The following is a 19982-nucleotide window of genomic DNA, read 5'->3' as shown; positions in this document are numbered from 1 at the left end:
GTTGCAAGACCTCAAAACACTAGGGGGAAAAACAAAGTTGCAAGACCTTTGACGAAAAAAAAAAAAAAAATACCTGCAAACTGTACTCACGAAGTTCTTCATCGATTTCTGAAGCACTGGTGCAATAATTGATTAGCAAGGGTACAGTGTCGCCAAGATGGGGTCCAAAACGATATCCAACAGCACGACTGAGACACCCCAACGTTAAACCTCTCATCAGATGATGTCAAACTTTTTCATCATGACTAAATCGAATTAGGGTTGGGAGTTTAACTAAATACATTGAACAAACAGAGACGATAACAAGATGTCCATAGAGAAAGAGAATAATGTCAATACCAAATAAAAAATAAAAATGAGCACATATACAGAGCAGTAAATAAAAAATCCAGTTGCTGATACCACTCTAAGAAATAAAACTCAGACCAAATCTAAATCAAATCCTCCTCTTCCTCCCAAAGATCCCTATGAAATGTAGGGGACCAAACGATGTAAACACCTGACCAACAGTAAATATCAATAATTCTTTCTTCTGTACACATTAAGACCCTACAGTGCTCCAAAAGATCACCACAATAGCCAATCTCCCCACCAATGATCCTCTTAAAAACAAACCATCATTCATTGACCTCCCCACCAATGATCCTCTTAAAAACAAACCATCATTCGTTGACCATACCCCAAAATTTCTGTCTCTTGATAACCGAAGGTTGCTGCTCCAAACAGGTCCAAACACCATACTTGTCAAAATCACCCTTTTCCAAAGTATGCCATCTCACTTCACAAATCTCCACATTGCCCAGTAATGCAAGATTCAAGATTTTTAATGATTTAGATCTAGTCATCCCTGCTTGGCTGGTTTACACACCTCGTTCAATTGCTCCAGATGATACCTTTCTCCAATCCTAATCCACCAAAAAAATCCCTTAGCAACCATTCTGCTCTATTAATAACGCTCATGAACAATGAAATAGAGACAAGTAGACCAGCATTACAAAAGTGCGACTTAGAGTAATGCAATCCCCAAGAAACATATTTGAGTTTTGAAGAGGACATCCTCCACTCCACAATCTCAATCACAATGGACCAGAGGCTTTTGAATGGCTTCCCCACACACAATAGCAACCTGTGATGAGTATAAGGAAGAGAGCCAGCCCGACATCTCATCACACTTGCCAACTCATTCACCCCACTTTCTTTCATCCTCACCCCCAACTTCTTGCGTTTGGCAATTTACTTTATGTCTCAACACTACTTACAAAGCACCCTTAAGATGCATCTCATATTCCAAATCTGTTTGATGCTCATGTTGCCGCCCCCCCCCCCCCCCCCAAAAAAAAAAAAAAAAAAAACCGTCATTCCTTGAATTGTAGATGGGAAATCGGAAACTCTGTGCAACCTTCCCAAACAATATTTCCTCTCTCACCCTCCAACTTCTGCTTAGAGCCCCTGCTACAATCAGAAAAAGGAAAGAGAAAATGGATTCACCTACCTTAAGCCTCTAGACTCACCAAAGTAACCTTCCAGGAAACAATTAACAAGCATCAAGAACTCGGCTGAGGAAATACATTGCGTCATCAAAGATCATCACACCATGAATACCATCATCCTCAATAGTAGTAGTAGAGATGACACCAGCAACACAAACAGTGTGCCGTGGTGTGGCAGCTGGTGGTGGCAGTAGCGATCGTAATGGTAGCAGGTAGTCAAGGTGGGGGTGGTAGCAACAGTAACAAGAACTGGGGGTGGCTATTGTAGTGGCAGTAGCTTGAATAAAAAATATGTCCACCATATCATATTGTTCACCATGGATACAAGGTCATATCAAGCCATCCAAGGAATTCTGTATCAGTAACGGTGGCCGTAATGGTCACCACCATCACCAATATGGGTAATGGCCGATGTGACTTCCGTAACGGTTGATTTATTTTATTTTATTTTTTGCCCAAAAAATTCTGAAAAAAAATATCTAGAAAATCTAGAAAAATGTAAATATTCTAAATATGTATTCGTTTTTCTTATTTTGAACATGTTTATGGTAGCATAACAGTCCACTCTTTGGTGAGAGTGTTATATCAGGCTATCTGGTGAATTTATGAACATGGTTACATGTCTCAAATGTTTACACATTACAATCAAGCATTAAAACTAGAAATTGAAAAAAGACGGGCATAAATACCACTTTTTCTAACTGTTTGAAAAGATGGTATTGGGAGCTTCTATTCGCTCAAATTGCTTCAATCTACAGTTTCAATCCTAAAAACTATAGTAGGAGTGGTCAAAATCTACTGTATAATGATTTAAGAGAGTTTTTGAAATAGGTAAAGTGAAAAAATGAGGAGAAAAATGGATTTAAGTAGGAAAAAAAGTAGCTGCTTTTCGACCATTATGAGAGTAACGGTCGTTATGCTTATGCCCCGTAACTGCCGTTACAGACTCAAAAAACCAACTACCCTATTTTACCCCCGTATCGCGTAACAGTCACGACCATTACCTATACGTATCGGCATTTAGAGCCGTATCATAACAGATACAGAATACCTTGGCCATATCGCACTATATAGGGCTGTTTTGGGATGATATAGACTAAAACAGTCATATCATTCATGGACGATACCGATACGTATCAGGCAATACACACCGGTTCCAGATGATACTTTAAACCTCAAGCAATACCATCTGTAGCAATATTACTAGTAGTAGTGCACGAGTAGCAAGGTTCTGAATATCAGTTTCGATGGGGGTAGCAGCCTGGCCCAAAAATGATATGATACAGGCCATATCATACCCGTATCCATTAATTTTTAAAGAAAAAATTTACAGAAAAAACAAAATCAGAAAATGGGAAAATGGTAAAATACAAGAATTTAAACATTTTTTTTGTGTTTTAGACATGTATTCAATGGTGCATACATGGTCTAAAATTGATTTTGGTGCAGTGTGTCGTTCACCACAGATACAGGTCATATTGCTCTGTATCAGGGCAGTTCAAAGCCGATATAACTATATCGTTCATGGATGATACCGGTATGTATTGGGCGATAAATATCCAGTTTTGGACAAAACTTTAAACCTTGGTGTAGAGGACAAATCTTTTTAAGGAATGATTTTATTTTATTTATTTATTTTAAGGATAACTGGGAATTCTACTAAAGAGGGAAAAAGAACAAAGGAAGGGAGGACTCTGCTGAGGTAGCAGAGAGCCTATAGACCTAGGAAAAGCAAACTGTCTTTATTCAGCCCGTTTACATTACCCGCCCATTCAAAAATTAGATTTTTTGCCCTGAACCAAACGTCTTTAACCGAAGACGACTTGTCGTTGAAACATCTATTGTTTCTCTCCACCCAGACTGACCATGCAAGGATCGCCATCCTCCAGATACTTTTTGTGGCTTTCCCCAACCTGACCCCATGGCATGAAAGTAATTGAAGGTTAGCTGAGAGCGGGTTGCACCAGCATATGTTGAACCACGACAGAAATTCAGCCCAAATCTGATAGATGAAGGGGCAATGAAGCAAGAGGTGATCCGCCATTTCCTCGGCTTTCATACAGCAGAGGCAAATGCTGACAATGTTCATTCCCCTTTTCTCGAGATTATCTACCATTAGAATCCTGTTCTTGCCAACAAGCCATCTGAAACATATAAACTTGGGAGGGGCCGCGTACTTCCAGATAAAAGAGGCGTGAGAAGCCGTAAAAGAAACTGATGGGGCGAGCTGAGAGTAGAATGATCGGACCGAGAAGGCGCTGGTTTTGTCACTGACCCAAATGAGATTATCCTGAGAGGCTGGATCTGGCATGGCTTTTGAGATGACGTCAAAGAGATCAACATATTCGGAAATTTCCCAGTCGTTGAGATTTCTGAGGCATTTAAACCATGTTGGCTATTGAGCCAGAGTAACAATCTGGCTGGCTGGCTTTTTAAGGAATGACTTTTGTCATGCTGGCTGGTTTGAAAGCTGAGTTGCTTAGTCTTTGACATCTGTCTTTTTAACAATTCTTATAAATTGATATAATATATCAACTATCATTTTCATTAGTTCATGTATAAACTATAGACCATACATCATAGAGTACAAACTATAAAGACTAGAGAGTCACTAGACTCACTACTACCAAGTAGGCAAGTACTATCATGATATCATCAGCAATGTTATCTTCTTGTCATATAAATTTGGTACTTCCACTATATGATTGCTCATTAGAATTTATAGTCTATTAAACTTAATACATATGCACATTGGTTTACAAAATATAATTTTTGTAGCTACCAAGATGTTCCCCAAAAATGGTCCAGTTCACTTTGATTCGTCAATAATTCACGATCTTTTTTTTTTTTTTTGGGGAGAGAGATAGAGAGAACTGAAACTCATTGAAACACCCACCATAAGGCGGGAAAAGAACACAACCCGACTCTACAACTCAAAAAAGGATGAGAGACTAGCAAACTTTGTTGGTTTTACAAACGAAGCGCAATCCACAACGGCACTTTTAATTTTGCCAACGACTTCTTGCAGGGAAGATCCCTTTCAAAAGCAATGACTACTCCTGTCTAGCCATCATAATAATTCTCTATATAGCTCTCCCAGATTTCCCTACCCCACTTCCATGTCAGGCCCAAAGACGGTCCTTCCACTGACTTCAGCATCATCCAAGCAACATGAAAAAAGGTCAAGAAAATGGCCCCACACCTTATGAACAAATGAGCAATAAATGAAAAGGTGATCAATCGACTCCACATTATCTGTACATATCAAACAAATATTGGGAAGGATGAGGGATCTCTTTTGAAAGTTGTCGGTGGCAATGTTCGAAATAACAATATCATGTTACGTATCGCACCCTTGGGATACTGATACGTATTGGTTATCACATGGGACAAATCAGTTGTATCGCGTAATGTATCGTTGTTGTTGGAAACATGGGGAAACATTGAAAATTGGTCGAATTTTTCAACGAAATTTCAATGATTTTTAAAAAAGACATTAATACACACTTACAAATAAAAATATTACAAAAAACAAGTGCACAATGGATTTTCTTTGTATGGGGTCCTAATCTATGCGTTGTCTAACTGAATTGATGCAAGTATATTCAAAGTTTGTTCATATTATTTATAAATGTAAGAAGACGTGGAAACGCAAGCAATAAATTCAAAAGCAAAAGAAGAATCACTGGATTAGGTTACATAAATGTTTGATTTTGATTTATTTTTTTCCAATTTTCCGCAACTCGGTTCTTCTCCTCCAAATTTTGAAATCGAAGTTCCCAATCCATGATTTTTCATGCCATGCAAAACATGAAAAATCATGAATTTATAACAATTTGACACTGATTTAACATGATTTATAGGGGAATAAAAAATGATCGGAAAAAAAAAAAATGTTCACCAGATCGAACATGTGGGATATATCCCACTACTTGTGTGTTTCGTATCACACTAGTGGGATACAAGATATATCGTGGAATATATCGGCCAATATCGTTGATATTTAAAACTCTAGTCAATGGTTAAAACTCTCTTCTTTCCTACAAGCCAAACAAAAGCCACAACTCTAGGAGGGGCACAAATATTAGGAAGGATGAGGGATCTCTTTTGAAAGTTGTCGGTGGTTAAAACTCTTTTCCTTCCTACAAGCCAAACAAAAGCCACAACTCTAGGAGGGGCTCCATAATACCAATGATGGAAAGGATAAGCCTTATGAATGTGAGACAACTCTCTCTCTCTCTCTCTCTCTCTCTCTCTCTCTCTCTCTCTCTCTCTCTCTCTATTATGGAAAGGATAAGCCTTATGAATGTGAGACAACTCTCTCTCTCTCTCTCTCTCTCTCTCTCTCTAAACATTCTATCCATTTTAGTTTATTGTTTTGTCTATCCCAGTCTTCCCTTTCTTTTGCCTCATTTAAGAAAATCCTAACATAAAATTCCTGTTTAGATTCTTCCCAATAAGTGTAGAAAGTAAAACATTGTCATTATGACCCTAGCTAAGCAGAAGTTGGACAATTGGGCTGCCTGACATCAACCCTCCTATTTACCAGGTACAGGGACCAGCTACCACAATTGCTACTAAGCAAAGAAAAAGTTTGCAAGTTTGCGACAACATACGGGGCATGATTGGATACAAGGAAAACCATGGAAATCCAGGGAATGGAAAATATTTTCCATTGATGCAGACCTTTGTGTTGTTGGATAGCAAAGAAAACGATGGATTCTACCAAGCAATCATTAACCTTTTCTATAGTTTGGATTCTCAAGCACAAGATACGAGAAGACCATTGTAAAGGAATATGAGATTTCCACTTGCCACCCAAAGAAGGCCCATGAAAATGGATTCCATGTTTGATACTGCCTTCAGAAATAATTATCACATATAGATTGAGGTTTCCAAGGAATCCTCTAATCGAAACATGACCATCGAAAAATCGCTGCTAATAAGGGGAAGAATCCCGAAAAACCAATGTAATGGTGCTAATATGCATACAAACATGTCAGAGATGTAAACATGCATAAATCATGTGACCCACAAAGAACACATTCGTAATGAAAAAAGTGTCAAATAATAATCAAGTGCTGAAATTGACAAATATAGTACCAACGACATGTTTGCAAATTTTTTTAGCTGCAAGACATTTGCAAATTTACCTCAAAGCTCCAATCATCTGGATATTCGTCCTGGTCAATTCAGGCTTTGGGCCCTTATTTTTCAGAAGCTGAACAACTTCTACAGTTGCCTTTGCCAAGAGATCATCCGACAAGCTTGAGGCAAGAGATGCTGGAAGGCAAAAAAAAAGTCAGTTCCATATTTTTGGCTTACTGCTCGAAAAGTTAAGTTGGATGCAGATACAGATTGACGCCCAACAGTTGGTTGTAGATACAGATTGGAGTATCTATTTTCGAGAAATACAAGTGGGTATGGCAGGTTGGGTCGAAAGAGATTTCACTGAAGAAGAGGTTAGTGGATTGGTTCAGAAGATGGCCAAGGATAAGGTGCTGGGGCTGGAAAGCTTTTCCATGGCCTTCTACCAGATGTTGGAGCATCATGAAAAACGACATAATGAGTTCTTTTTTTTCATATCACTCTAAATCCAGACTGCACAAGAGTTTAAATGCAAGTTTAACAGCTCTAATTCCGAAAATGGAGGATGTGATGGAAATGAGGGACTTTAGACCCATAAGCTTGGGGTATGCATGTACAAAATTTTGGCCATTGTCCAGCAGGTTGAGGGAAGCTTTAAGCTGCACTGTCTCTCCTTTCCAAGGAGCTTTCATTAAGGAGAGACATCTTGGATGCAGTGTTGGCAGCTAATGAACTCACTGATTCTAGATCTAAAGCTAAGGAGGCACAAAGTATATGCATAATTGACATGGAAAAAGCATATGATCATGTCCATTGGGATTTCCTATGTACACATTATCCAGGATGGGCTTTGGGGTAGGTGGAATGGGTGGATAAAAGAATGTATCTATTCAGATTCCTTTTTAATTCTAGGGAATGGGCCACCGGTTTCTTTTTTAAGGCAGAGAGATTTTATTCAAAAAGGCCCAAAGGCGAAAGAATATAGGGACCACAGCCGGGGAAAAGCACATCACCCAACAAAACAAGACACTCCTCAAGATGCCAAAGCTAATTAGCCCACTCAGACATTGCTAGCTTCCCTCTTCTAACCTCTGAAACCGCTCCACAAGAATTTCTAGAACACTAGTTATTTCGCCCAGAAAGGCTAATCTCCCCTGCTTGGGGAACCTCTGGACCTCCCCCATGCCAAGTAAGGAAGAAGGCATCGATGGACCCGGGCACGGCCCACGAGACATTGAAAAGGGTGAAAAAAGGGTCCTAAACTGATCTAGCAAACGGGCAAAGAATGAACAAGTGGTCGAACGATTTGGCTCTTGCAAGCACAAGCTACAAGCATTTATAATAATCATCGACCACTTCCTTAGATTGTCGATAGTGAGCAATCTATGCCTTCCCACCAACTACGCAAAAGCTGCAAGCTTGAAAGGAGCATCATGGTGCCACAAGAAGCCAGTGTGGCTACACTGCGCTTCCCCAGGGGCATGAGATGGTAAACCATAGAACTACCAGACTGAGAATTTTCCAGATTTGACTTTACACCACTTCCACTTGTCCCCCGCACCACTAGAGGGATGAAATCCTTCAAGCCGAGCGAAGAGATGGACAAACTCCTCATCTGAGAGATTTCTTTTACAAGAGAGGGCCCATACACCTGAACCAACATGGGAAAAGTGATGGGCAACAGAAATATCTGCCACCAGGGATAAGCTAGCAGGCCTCAAAAACACCTCACAGAGCAGGACATCTCCTATCCAGACATCATTCCAGAAGCTCACTCTTTCCTCAACCCCACTGAAAGAAAAATCCCCTCAAATTTACCTGCTGTAGATGACACTGCTTTTCAAAGAGCAGAGGCCTTGTAGAGAGCGGACCACTTGACCCACAAGCCCCCATCATCAACCCTGTATTTGCACGCAACCACCTCATAACACAACCTGCCTTCTTTCTATCCAAAATGCCAAAGCCACTTGCTGAGTAAGGCAGGTTAATATCCTCCAGCTTTGTAAGACCAACCCCACCATCCACATAAGGCCTACAAACTTTGCCCAGATCCAGCAAGTGGAACTAGTTAGAATCAGCCAAAACCTGCCATATAAAAGTCTCTCCTCAACGTCTCTAATCGAGCCAGCCTTGACTTCGGACATCTAAACAATCAAATGAAGTATACGGGAAGGTTCGACAAAGCCGCTTTAATGAGTGTGAGTCTTCCATCTTGGCTACTTCCTCTCCATTATATCGATGACCTTATCCCACAACAACTTAAATGGCTTTTCCACAACCTCTTTGTTAGAATCAACTGCTTCAGACATTTTGTTAGCTCTAAGGAATTCGCAAAATGGCCCTTTCTCCTTTTCTATTATCAGCAGTAGCAAGTCTTAGTCTGATGTTCGAAAAAGCAGCACACATGATCTTCGAGGGCTTCCTAGTGGGCATTCACTTTTACGCATCTCTAATTTGCAGATGGTATCATTGTGATCATCCAATTTTGTGGTGCTAGCGCAGGACAGGTGTCCAATGTCAAAGGCATGCTCAGATGTTTTGAGGGAGCGTTTGATCTACGAGTAAATCTGAAAAAAAAGTTATGAAAGGTCGCTACCCTCGCATGCATGTATATGGGCCTCCCCTGGGTGGTAATATGAGATCAGCAGTGTTTTGGGATCCGGTCGTGGAGAGGATTGGCAAGAAGCTTGCAAGGTGGAAAAAAGTCTCTCTCCTCAAGGGGAAGAATTACCCTTGTCAACGTGGCATTATAAAATTCCCAGCGTATTATGTATTTATTCAAGATTTTGGCATTAGTAGTGTCGTAAATTGAACACATACAAATAGGTTTCCTTTGGGAGGAAGTGAAGTGAAGCATAAGTTTCACCTTGTCAATTAAGTAGTTCTGCAGAAGCCTGTAAATGATAAGCGGGCTACGAATTGGAAATGTTAAGTAAAGAAACCAGTCTCTTCTAAGTGGTGGTCAAGAGCAAACAACGCTATGGAGGAAGGGCACTTGGGAATCTAGGGCTTTATTTGGATTGGTGGAATCCAAAAAGTAACCATAAAAAAGAATATGTTTTCCGCAGATGTGAAGTTTTCCCCCGATTGTGACAATAAAGTAACCTGTGAAAATTTGTTTTCCTTTCCACAATTTTTCTTAAAACAATGCATTTAATCCTCATCTCCACACCTTTTGAGAGACAAATTTCACTTTTTGACAATTGGCCATTTCACATTTCAGGCAACCATTTTTAGGATTCTTTTCTACAGATTTCCTTATCCACGGTTTTCCTTCAATGTGACTTTTTCCTTCCCAAATCTTTTTTTCGGATTCCACCATTCCAAACCAGCCCTAGAGGAAATTGGTGAATAATTTAGATAGATGTCAGTAGAAGGGCATCCACCAATCAAGGAATACGGAACTAGACTTGGTAAGCAAAACAAGGTTAGAGATGGAAAGGGGGCGCAAGTTACCTGTTGGGTAAGGGGGACAAGACCAAATTTTGATTGGATGCATGTATTGATGATGTGCCATTGGTGTCCTCTAGCTAGTATCTTTTCCTTCTTGTTGCTAATGACGAAATGATTCGGGATTGCCTCGAATCTCCGAGAAACTCAAAGGTGTGGAATATTAGGCAATGAAGGAATCTCGACTCTTTGTCAATTAGCTTAGGAAGTTGGCAGAGTGAAGTTGGTCAGCTCCGTTGAGGATGGGAAAATCTGGAAATGGTCCTCAAATGGGTCTTTCTTGGCAAGGTCAATGTTCTTTGGGTAGGTGGTGAAGGAAAGAGTGTGCCTCTTCCATGTGCTTTAATTTGGAAGACCAGTACTCCAAGAGTAAAAGCATTCATTTGGATCACAGCAGCCAACAAGATTCTAATGATTCACAACCTTAAGAAGCAGAAGTTTACGTTACTAAGGAGGTATGTGATGTGCAAGTCTGAAGAAGAAACAGTTGATCACCTTTTATTCATTGTGATACGGCTAAGGAGATTTCGGCTTTTCTTCTTGAAAACTCAACACTCATTGGGTATTTAATGCATGGATTAAAGTTGTGCTATTGGAATCGGTCAATGGTCCTTTTAAAGGTCGGATTAACACTATTTGAACCTCCTTTTCTATCAAGTCCTTTAGGGAATTTGGATAAGGAATAGCGGGATCTTCAAAGACAAAGCAGTTTTTGGTGCAGCCTTAAGAAGGAAAATCATGTCAATGATCATTAACCGGGCGTTGGCAAGGCCTGATTTCAATGGTTGTTCTTTCTTGATACTTTTGGGAGATTGGAGGGAGATCTAAGAGACCCCAGCTAATGTACCTCAAACTCCTGCTTTTGTGTTCTTTCTGTGCCGTTTTTGCTGTGGAGGTGACAAGAGCACCACCTCCTACTTGGTGGTTCCTTTTGATTTTAATGAAATCAGTCATTATTTTTTTTTTGAAAAAAAAGTACTTTCAAGAATGCAATGCACCTATGAAATAAAACACAGTAGGTTACATTGAATGTACTTCAACTCACCGATGCAGGATATAGACTTCTTTCTGACACTGGCTTGATTAGAACTCAATTGAGACAACAATGCACTTAGAAGTAGCTCATGGTCTGTTGTCATCAGATGGCCAAATCTATGAAGAACATCACATAGGATATCAAGACACTCGCACTTAACCTCAGTGCTCATTCCCTGGAAAAAATGAAACAGTGAGGAAAACCAAGGATCTTGAAGATTCAGATAAAGGATAGTTAAGTACTAAACCACATTTTTTTAAGTTTGAGAACTAACGTTATTCTTTAGTTTTAAGCGAAATGGGTAGTTCGAATAAGCAACTTACAGTACTTGTTATGCCCTTTATTAATTGAGGAGTAAGAGAATCAACGATGCGCTGTGCAACAGCCGTGGTACTGACTTCTGAAACAATTGTCTTCATGGCTATACTAGCAATATCACGATGTTGATCCTTCCCATGTACCAATCTATCACACAGCTTGTCTGTCATTTCCAAAACCCTATCCTCACTGACTTTCTTCACAAGTGGTGCCAAACTAGAGCATAAAGGGGAAAAGGAAAGGAAGGCAAAATAATAATAATAAATCAATGAGTCAAAAAGATAAAGATTCCCAAAACCAAAACACCAAGAGTCGATATAATAAGTCACAAGTCATTATAATCATTCATCCAATTTGGCTCACAATGCAAACAGAAAAAAGAGGCCCTGCAGGTGTAGTTACCTTGCACATGGTCCCATAAGCATTTCAATGCAAGCTTTATTATTACAATTTTTAGGGCCTGTTTGGATAAAGTGAAATTAAAAACGTGGAAATGGAAAACCCTTCAGGTGTAGTTACCTTGCACATGGTCCCATAAGCATTTCAATGCAAGTTTTATTATTACAATTTTTAGGGCCTGTTTGGATAAAGTGAAATAAAAAAATTGTGGAAATGGAAAACCCCCTTGGAATCCTCAAATCAGGGAAATTTCAGGGAAAAGAAAGGAATGCTTATTTAGCAATCTGAATGTCTATGGAAATGTATGTCCTTTAACATTCCTATTATTTGTTTTGCCATTTTGAATGGGTAAATCTACCTAAAGCAAGGAAAAGTGAAATAATGACAACTTTAAGCATCATATGAAAGGGTCATAGCATTTTCCCATCAACTAAGGAAATCAATGTAACAGCAAATCGATTTCCCCAGTTTTCTCTGCTTTTGCAAACAGGGTAAAACGTCCCTTCAGTGTAATCAAATTCTTTTCCACAATTTTCCAAGCTTTTTTCTCTAAACAAATAGGCCCTTACAAGTGTGTGTGTGTGTGTGTGTGTGTGTGTGTGTGTATCCTTCTTAGTAATGTTCTATCTAGAAAAAGAAAAATACAACCGATTAAGGAGCAGAGATTGCACAATACATAAATAACATCTAGCAACCCCTTCTTTGGCTAAACCATTGGCAATGTCATTTGCCTCTTGAAGGACATCAATACAATGAACATCCAAAGATGCAATTAAAGACCTAAATTTTACCCAGACTGTTCGTCATCACCCAAAAGAACACTAGCTGAGTACTGTTCACAATAAAACATTCATCGCTGAGACACTAAATAACCTCATCCCCTTCAGCAAAGTTCAGGCCTTAGCATTTTAGACTCTTCGAGACTATATGGATAGAACACAAGAATTTTACTATGCCAATATCATCCACGAAGATGCCTCCTATGCTAGCTAGATGATCCCAACTATTCCCGTAGGATATCAATTCTTGCAACAAACGGAGACTTCTAAACACGTAACTAAAGGGTTCACAAAGATGATCATGAAAGACTTAGGGTAAAAAAGATTCCATAACATAAATGCTAATAAAGTAAAAAGAGACGAACCACTTCACAGCAAGTCCAGAAACATCGCCAGCTGCATCCTCAAGCTGTAGGAGGACAGTATTTGACACTTTGACCTCCATATCAGCATCAGCTTTGAATCCTTCCTTGTTCAGCTCATTGAGCAAATCAGAGGTGGCCATGTATCTGTAGTCTTTATCCTTACCCGTCATCTGCAAACAAGCTAGAAGAATTAGTACAAACCCAAACTCCATTTCCTTGTAAAGAGATAGAAAACAATAATAGCACTACAGCAGTAACAATATTAAAAAAAAAAAAAAAAAAAAACACAGAACTTTGCAGCAATCATAATGTAGCTAGAAATTTTTATTAAAAAAATTAAGAAAAAAACAGCATGTGCCAGGGAGGTTGATTTCAATCAGAAACATACCTTCTCCAAGATACCATTTATGGCTGAATTCGCCATTTTTCCACGTGATCCTTCCAACGTGGGATCTTCTACCCACCTCAAATACTATACAAAAAAAAAAAAAAAGACGAATCCAAAAGGTCAATGCCTGAAATCATGAAGGTGCATCTATTTCCTCATCCACATTTAGATACAACAACAAGAAGGTTATAAACTGGTTAGTACATTATGCATGAATACAACCTGTGCAGAAATATCAAACTAACAATGCAAAATTATGATTTTTTATTTTTTTACAATCAAGAATTTTTGCATTACAAAGAGAAGGTAAAGCTACAAAAGGAGCAGATATCATCCAAGAATCAAGATGGTCAACTACTTCATTCACTTTACAGGGTCCCAAGCATAAACGAGGTTGATATCAAGGAGGCAACTGGCCATTGAACTTTTGCCAAGCAATAATGAAAATTCCTATTTCTTACCTTGATTGGCAAAGCAGGATTTCAAAAGCTAACCACAAATCACTGGGACAACACTATCATGAAGGTGTTGGTGTGCATCATCATTCAACTCCAAAGAAAAGAGAACTAAAGAAGAAAGGAAACAAGGACTATATACTTCTACAGACCGAATACCCAAACAATGAAGCTCTCTAGTTCAACTTTAGGCAGATTACGAACATAGAATATGTGATGATCTTTACAATAACAAAAAGTACAAGTACACAGAAAGAGGCCCATAAAAACCTTTAAAAAACAACCAACTGAAAACTGGAAAAAAATATATATAGAGAGAGAGATCCAAAAAAAAATGATTACTTTTTTAAGGGTATAATGATGAATTATTGACAACACAAACATGTTAAGCTTGAATAAGCCTCAAAATTCATATATTGGTGAAAATTCTAAAACCCGAAATAAATACATTAATTACCTTAACAACCATATGAAAGAATAAAGAATACCGGCATCCCTTACAAACAATATGAAAATATCAAATACAGATTTTCAAAGTCCAATAAAGACCAAAACTGAATTCCTTGAATACAATTCCAGGTCTGATCACTACTTTCGACACGACAATGGAACAACGACAAAATGAATCCCTATCCCAAGTGATTGGTGTCAGCTACAGGAATCTTGTTCCACCATTCTACTCTATCAAGGGCCATACTTTCAATTAGATGGACCATGGGTCATCGTCTTTTCTTACTACCTCCAGCCGCGTCCCTTTGGACTTTCCCCTTGCCCTTTTAGAGCCCTCTCCAAACTCAATCTGAGCTCAAATTCACAGAACTGCATGATATATCAAACTTACAATTCACAATTTTTGCATATTCAACTTGGTTGCATTATTATCTACATATTAATATGTAAGCATTGAGACTTTGGTTGAACAAAACCCAAGATAAACCGTTTTGCTCAAAACCTTCAACAAGATGGTTGTAATCTAGTCCACACTCAGTCCAATTCACATTAATATTTACACATTGTGCAGATTTGAACATGAAACATATAGGTGTCAGCATGCCTACTCAATCTGAACTACCCCAAGCCAACTATGACAGCATGTTCCTGACAAGGCCAAGTGAAATCCTACATCCATGTCTAACTTAGGGCCTGTTTGGATGCCTGTAAGTTCTTTTAAGTTGTGACTTACCTGTAAGTCACTTACAGGTGAAAGTTACTTACAAGTAGCCTGTTTGGATGTAAGTTGTAAGTCACTTACAGGTAAGTTTTTCTGTTTGGATAACCTGTAAGTTACTTACAGGTAAAAATTTGTATATTCACATCGAACAGAACTCGGATTAGAGAATTGTTTCAAAATGTTATGATCATATAAAAACGCATGGGATCAAATATATAATTTTATTAAGCCCATCAAGATGAATATTTAAGCTAATTCTTAGGCCAAACTAATTATCAAGTGGGGCATAAAAGTGAGCCCATGAATTCAAAATATCTATAATATGGAACAACAACTCAATTTAAGCATTGATAGGAAACTAAAAAACATTAATAAGTCAAGAAACATTAATCTATCTCCAAATCCGAATTCATTTCATAAATAAATCTAAAAATTAAGGAATTATTAAGTCAAGAAATACATATCATTAAGCATAAATGGTCCATATATAACAAAATCAGAATTATCATTACCATCCAATTTTTAGAATCCCAATGTATGAAAATAATTAAATAAAAATTAAAAAATAAATGCATTAAAAGAATCCAGGGGAACATATTAGGATAAGATCTGTGTGGCCCACCTTAATATATTAATAAATAAATGCATAAAAAGAATCCATATGTGGCCCACCTTAATATATTAATAAATAAATGTATAAAAAGAATCCATCTCAGGTGGACCACACCATTAGAAATAGGCAAACAGCCCATGGGTTCGTTAAACTAGTCACAACTGTTTCTGTGGTGGGGTCCACATGAGATTTGGATCAGCTTAATTTTTGGGACCACGTCCTAAAATGAGTATACACTCGTTCTGTAGTGTTTTTTACTTGAAAAAAACATATGAATTTTTTAAGGTAAATTGGCAGTTTGTTCTTAAACAACAGCAGCAACACAATGTGTAAGTAGCATTCGATGTAGGTGCACCCACCTTCTAGTGATCCAAATCATATTTCTGGTGCGACCAACTATGAATGGATCATGAATAAAGGTAACCTCCATTAAACAAACCAGCCATCTGATGAGTGTACATTGTACCATTGTATATATACCACTGGACATGTCTTACTTTAAACCATCCACAGAGTTTACTATTAAAATGGATGGACGGGGTGGATCAAATACATAAATCATGGTGGATCCCACAGAGTTTACTCAGTACGCAGTCCCCTTCCGTCAAAATGCTCAACTGCGCACCAGTTGGCACAAGTTCTTGTGAGAACTTTTTGAGAAGTCATAATACGTGATGTTAGTCCAAAATCCAAATGGTCCACGTGATGAAGCACCCCATGAAACCCCCCAGACCCAACTTTTACATTGATCCAAACTTTTGTGGGCCATGGAAAAAGAAAACAGTTTCCTCCCTTGATCTTCATCTCACTTTACTATGGCCCACCAGAGTTTTAGATCAGGGTGAAAATTAGTACCTGGAGGTTTAATGGGATTTTCATCACATGGACTGTTCGGATTAGAGGCCCATGACACGTGTGGAAAGGTGCGCACGTGCGCACGTGCACAGGTGAGTATGCCTATATACGAGTAACACCTAAGCCACTCCCGTTTTCAAAGCAGAAAAAAAGAAACATTGCGATGAAACCCTACCGTTTTAGGAGTAGAGAGGGAGGGCGGTCGTTACAGACAGAGAGAGATTGCAAAGCGGGAGGGCAGTCGTTGTAGACAGGGAGAGAGAGAGAGAGAGAGAGAGAGAGAGAGAGAGAGAGAGATTGCAGAGAGGGAGGGCGGTCGTTGCAGACAAAGAGAGATTGCAGACAGGGGGAGAGAGAGAGAGAGAGAGAGAGATTGCAGAGTGGGAGAGTGTTTCTCCCTCTTCCCCTCTTTTTAAAAATCCGACCAATGAGCCTGTAGGTGGCTTATAGGGAAGTGACTTCTCACCCCCATCACCCTACAGTTTTTTGGTTGATTTGCCTGTAAGTGACTTACAGGCTGTAAGTTACTTGCAGGTGAATTTTCTCCCCCAAACACCACCTGTAAGCGACTTCCTTGTAAGTCACTTCCCACGTACCCAACTTACAGGCATCTAAACAGGCCCTTAGACTCAGCAGGGTCTTATTCCGAGCACAGGTTTTTTAACCTTGCTAAAATTTACAGTACCCACCAAGAAAAGATCATGCTCGTAACATCAGGTAAAAACTTCTAATAAAGATAATGACAGTGATACCATAGATGACCTCGGACAATGCCATCGATTGTTCAAAAATAAGAGAGCCCTGCCATGGCTGCTCGCAGATTTCAAACTTCACCCTCCGCATGTATTAATGTGGCACGTCTGTGAGAGATCAAGGGCATTTAATAGGCAGGCCCCACCACACATCTTCCGCAGCCGAAAGATCATAGCAATCCAGTCATCAAGAGGGACACACATGCACACAGAACGTGGGCTTCATTCACACACATGCGACCCACCTGACGACCGGAATGGCTTGATTTGTGGGCCGCAGCACATACATGGTAGCCCCCGCCTGATGCACACATGGATCCCACAATGTTCCAAATCAGCGTGTGTAGGGATAGCAGGATTGTTTGTAGCCATCACATCTCCCAACAAAATCGTTCAGCCAAACCCACAAACCACAGTAGGAAGTTCCTTGCTCTGTAAGTTAGAGAGGGAATTCTTCCAAAATCCCACTAAACCAAGCTCCCGAATAACCCACTAAAAAACTACTGAAAAAGGAAATAAAGAAATATCGAATTGGAAGATAAGAACGATAGCTTAGGCAGATTGTTTATCCAATGTATTACATTTATATATATGCACGTATCTGCCTGTTTCTGTATAAGTATTCAATCGATGCCACCGTAACATAAATTAGAAAAGAATAAGAATAAGAAGAAGAAGAAGAAGGAAGGGCGGGGATTTCTGCGGGAGTGCGTTCAACGCATTGCGACGTACAGCTTGGTTTGGACGAAAATTCGTATGGAAAGAGAACGAGCGGAGATGGAAAGGGAGATTGAAATCGACGGAAGTGAAGGGAAGACGAAGAGAACTTACGGATTTTCAGCTCTGAAATGCAAGAGAGTTGAAACCCTAGCCTTTTCTTTTTCCTATTTTGCCTGTTGAGTTTTCTGTGAGAGAGAGTGTGTGTTTAAAGGGGGTGATGAGTTTGGGATCGATGGCTTTGAAGAAGAAAGAAACCCTTATAAATGCAATAGTGCGGATGAGTAATTTTATACGCGTATTAAAAACAACACGTGAATACGTCGTAGAGACTCCGTTCTTCCCACCAATGCCAAATTGCCCTGGTATGCGTAAGCTCTGTAGGGCCCACCGCGATGTCCGTGTGGGATCCACTCCGTCCATCAGTTTTGACGTCATTTTAGGGCGTAATCCCTAAAATTAGAGAGATCCAAAGCTCAAGTGAACCACACCACTCGAAACAGTGTGGATGGAAACGCCCCAACTCAAATATCAGCCTCATCCACAGCATTTTTCACCCAAGAAGGTTTCAAAGGTCACCATTTAATCCCCATTTATCCTTGTGAGGTGGGTCACTTGGGTTTTAGATCTTCCTCGTTTTGGGGGCTCATGCACTAATATAATCTAATGACATTGATGAACAAAATGAATATAACAAAGCACAGCAATAGCCCCACGTAGCTTATGTTTAAAGGGCTTCTTACTAAGGAGAAATCACGTGTAATACCATATACGTTTACCTGCAGCACACGTGCCAGTGTGGAGAGTATGTTGAGAGGTGCGCAAGGCAGCCCCACTATCATGATGAGCGTACAAAAGTTTGTTTGGTCCAGGTACTAGATGGGTCATCCTTATATAAACATACATATTATTAATTTTGTGAGTGGACTGAGTTCATTAGACAGGTGGAGTGCTCTATCTTGATTTCTGTGTAATCTTTTGCTGGTGATCAAGGCCACCCTATGATCAAAGTGCTGAAATATTATCCTTAATCACAGTGAGGCTTATATTGTAAACCGTTTATATCACCTAACTTGTCCCATATTGAACCTCTATTTGTCCTCATATCTAGGTACAAATGTATTTGAGTGAGAGAAAAATGCTCTTGCTCTGCTAAAGTGTGATAGATGATACTTGGCATCACACGCGTGCCATGTATAGCTAAATAAAATCATACAAATTATCCAGCGGTTGTAAATACATCTTGAACCAAAATTCTTATTTGATAATCTGATCATCAGACTGTAGAAATTTATTGGACAGTTAAAAACTAAGGATCTGTTTGACCATTTGCCGAAGCAAATGGTGATGGATGTTTGATAATTACTTTGAAAGTTGTTTGGAAAGAGGGGAAAGTAATTGAATAGATATGCCCGGAGTCAGATTGCATCGGACTGGATTGGTTGCGTAAAGTATATGGTCCCACCATGATGTATCTAATTTGTGCCGTTCATATTTTTTATCAATTCATTTTATGGCATGAGTCATAAAAAAACGAGGCTGATTGTAAGCTGGAGTAGGCCACACCACCGGAAACAGCGGATAATGGCAGTTATAGTTAAGAGTGAAATTTAGTATAGGGCCGACAGCTATGTGTATCTATCATCTAGCCAGTTCATGGAATCAGAAAGACATGATGAACCAAAAATATAAATATTACCTTAATCCAAAACTTTTGTGGCCCCCAAAAGGTATTCAACGTAGAAACTTAATCCCCACTGTAGTTTGTGGTGAGATTTGTATTTGTCTTGTATTTATGCTCTTGCCCTAAAATGATCTAATAAAATGGATGCAAGGAGTGGATTATACAATGTGAAGAGCCTCGTAAAATTTTACTTTTCTCTTTCTTTTCTTCCTTGGTTGTAGTGAAGCTATCAGCATTAAGGGGGTGGTTTCTTGAAATTACCATGCTAAGTAATAATTACCCATTTACCAATAATTACCATGGTAAATCGCTAAAACAAGTAGGCCGTGAAAGTATTCAAGGGTTATATTTTTACAAACAAGTGCTTATATATCAAAGGTTAGATTGTTCAACCTATTTGTCGTTGGGATCTTGACTTTGTG

At 39.2% G+C, this 19982-nt stretch overlaps 1 protein-coding gene across 2 annotated transcripts in view; it reads right to left on the bottom strand.

The window, feature by feature from the left end:
* The window catches only part of LOC131242725 (cullin-associated NEDD8-dissociated protein 1), a 62798-nt gene extending 44645 nt beyond the window's left edge, over window positions 1–18153 (bottom strand). For both annotated transcript variants that reach the window (XM_058241554.1, XM_058241555.1), the window contains exons 1-7: window positions 17991–18153; window positions 13314–13397; window positions 12926–13095; window positions 11388–11598; window positions 11074–11239; window positions 6644–6773; window positions 74–188 (exon numbers count right to left, since the gene is read on the bottom strand). In XM_058241554.1, the coding sequence (XP_058097537.1) occupies window positions 74–188; window positions 6644–6773; window positions 11074–11239; window positions 11388–11598; window positions 12926–13095; window positions 13314–13349 (828 nt within the window). In that variant the 5' untranslated portion in view covers window positions 13350–13397; window positions 17991–18153. The remainder of the gene's footprint in view (window positions 1–73; window positions 189–6643; window positions 6774–11073; window positions 11240–11387; window positions 11599–12925; window positions 13096–13313; window positions 13398–17990) is intronic.
* Window positions 18154–19982: the final 1829 nt, after the last annotated feature.

This window comes from Magnolia sinica, chromosome 4 (assembly GCF_029962835.1).
Source record: "Magnolia sinica isolate HGM2019 chromosome 4, MsV1, whole genome shotgun sequence".
Taxonomy (NCBI): Eukaryota; Viridiplantae; Streptophyta; class Magnoliopsida; order Magnoliales; family Magnoliaceae; genus Magnolia; species Magnolia sinica.
This window is presented reverse-complemented; position numbering and strand designations above follow the sequence as displayed.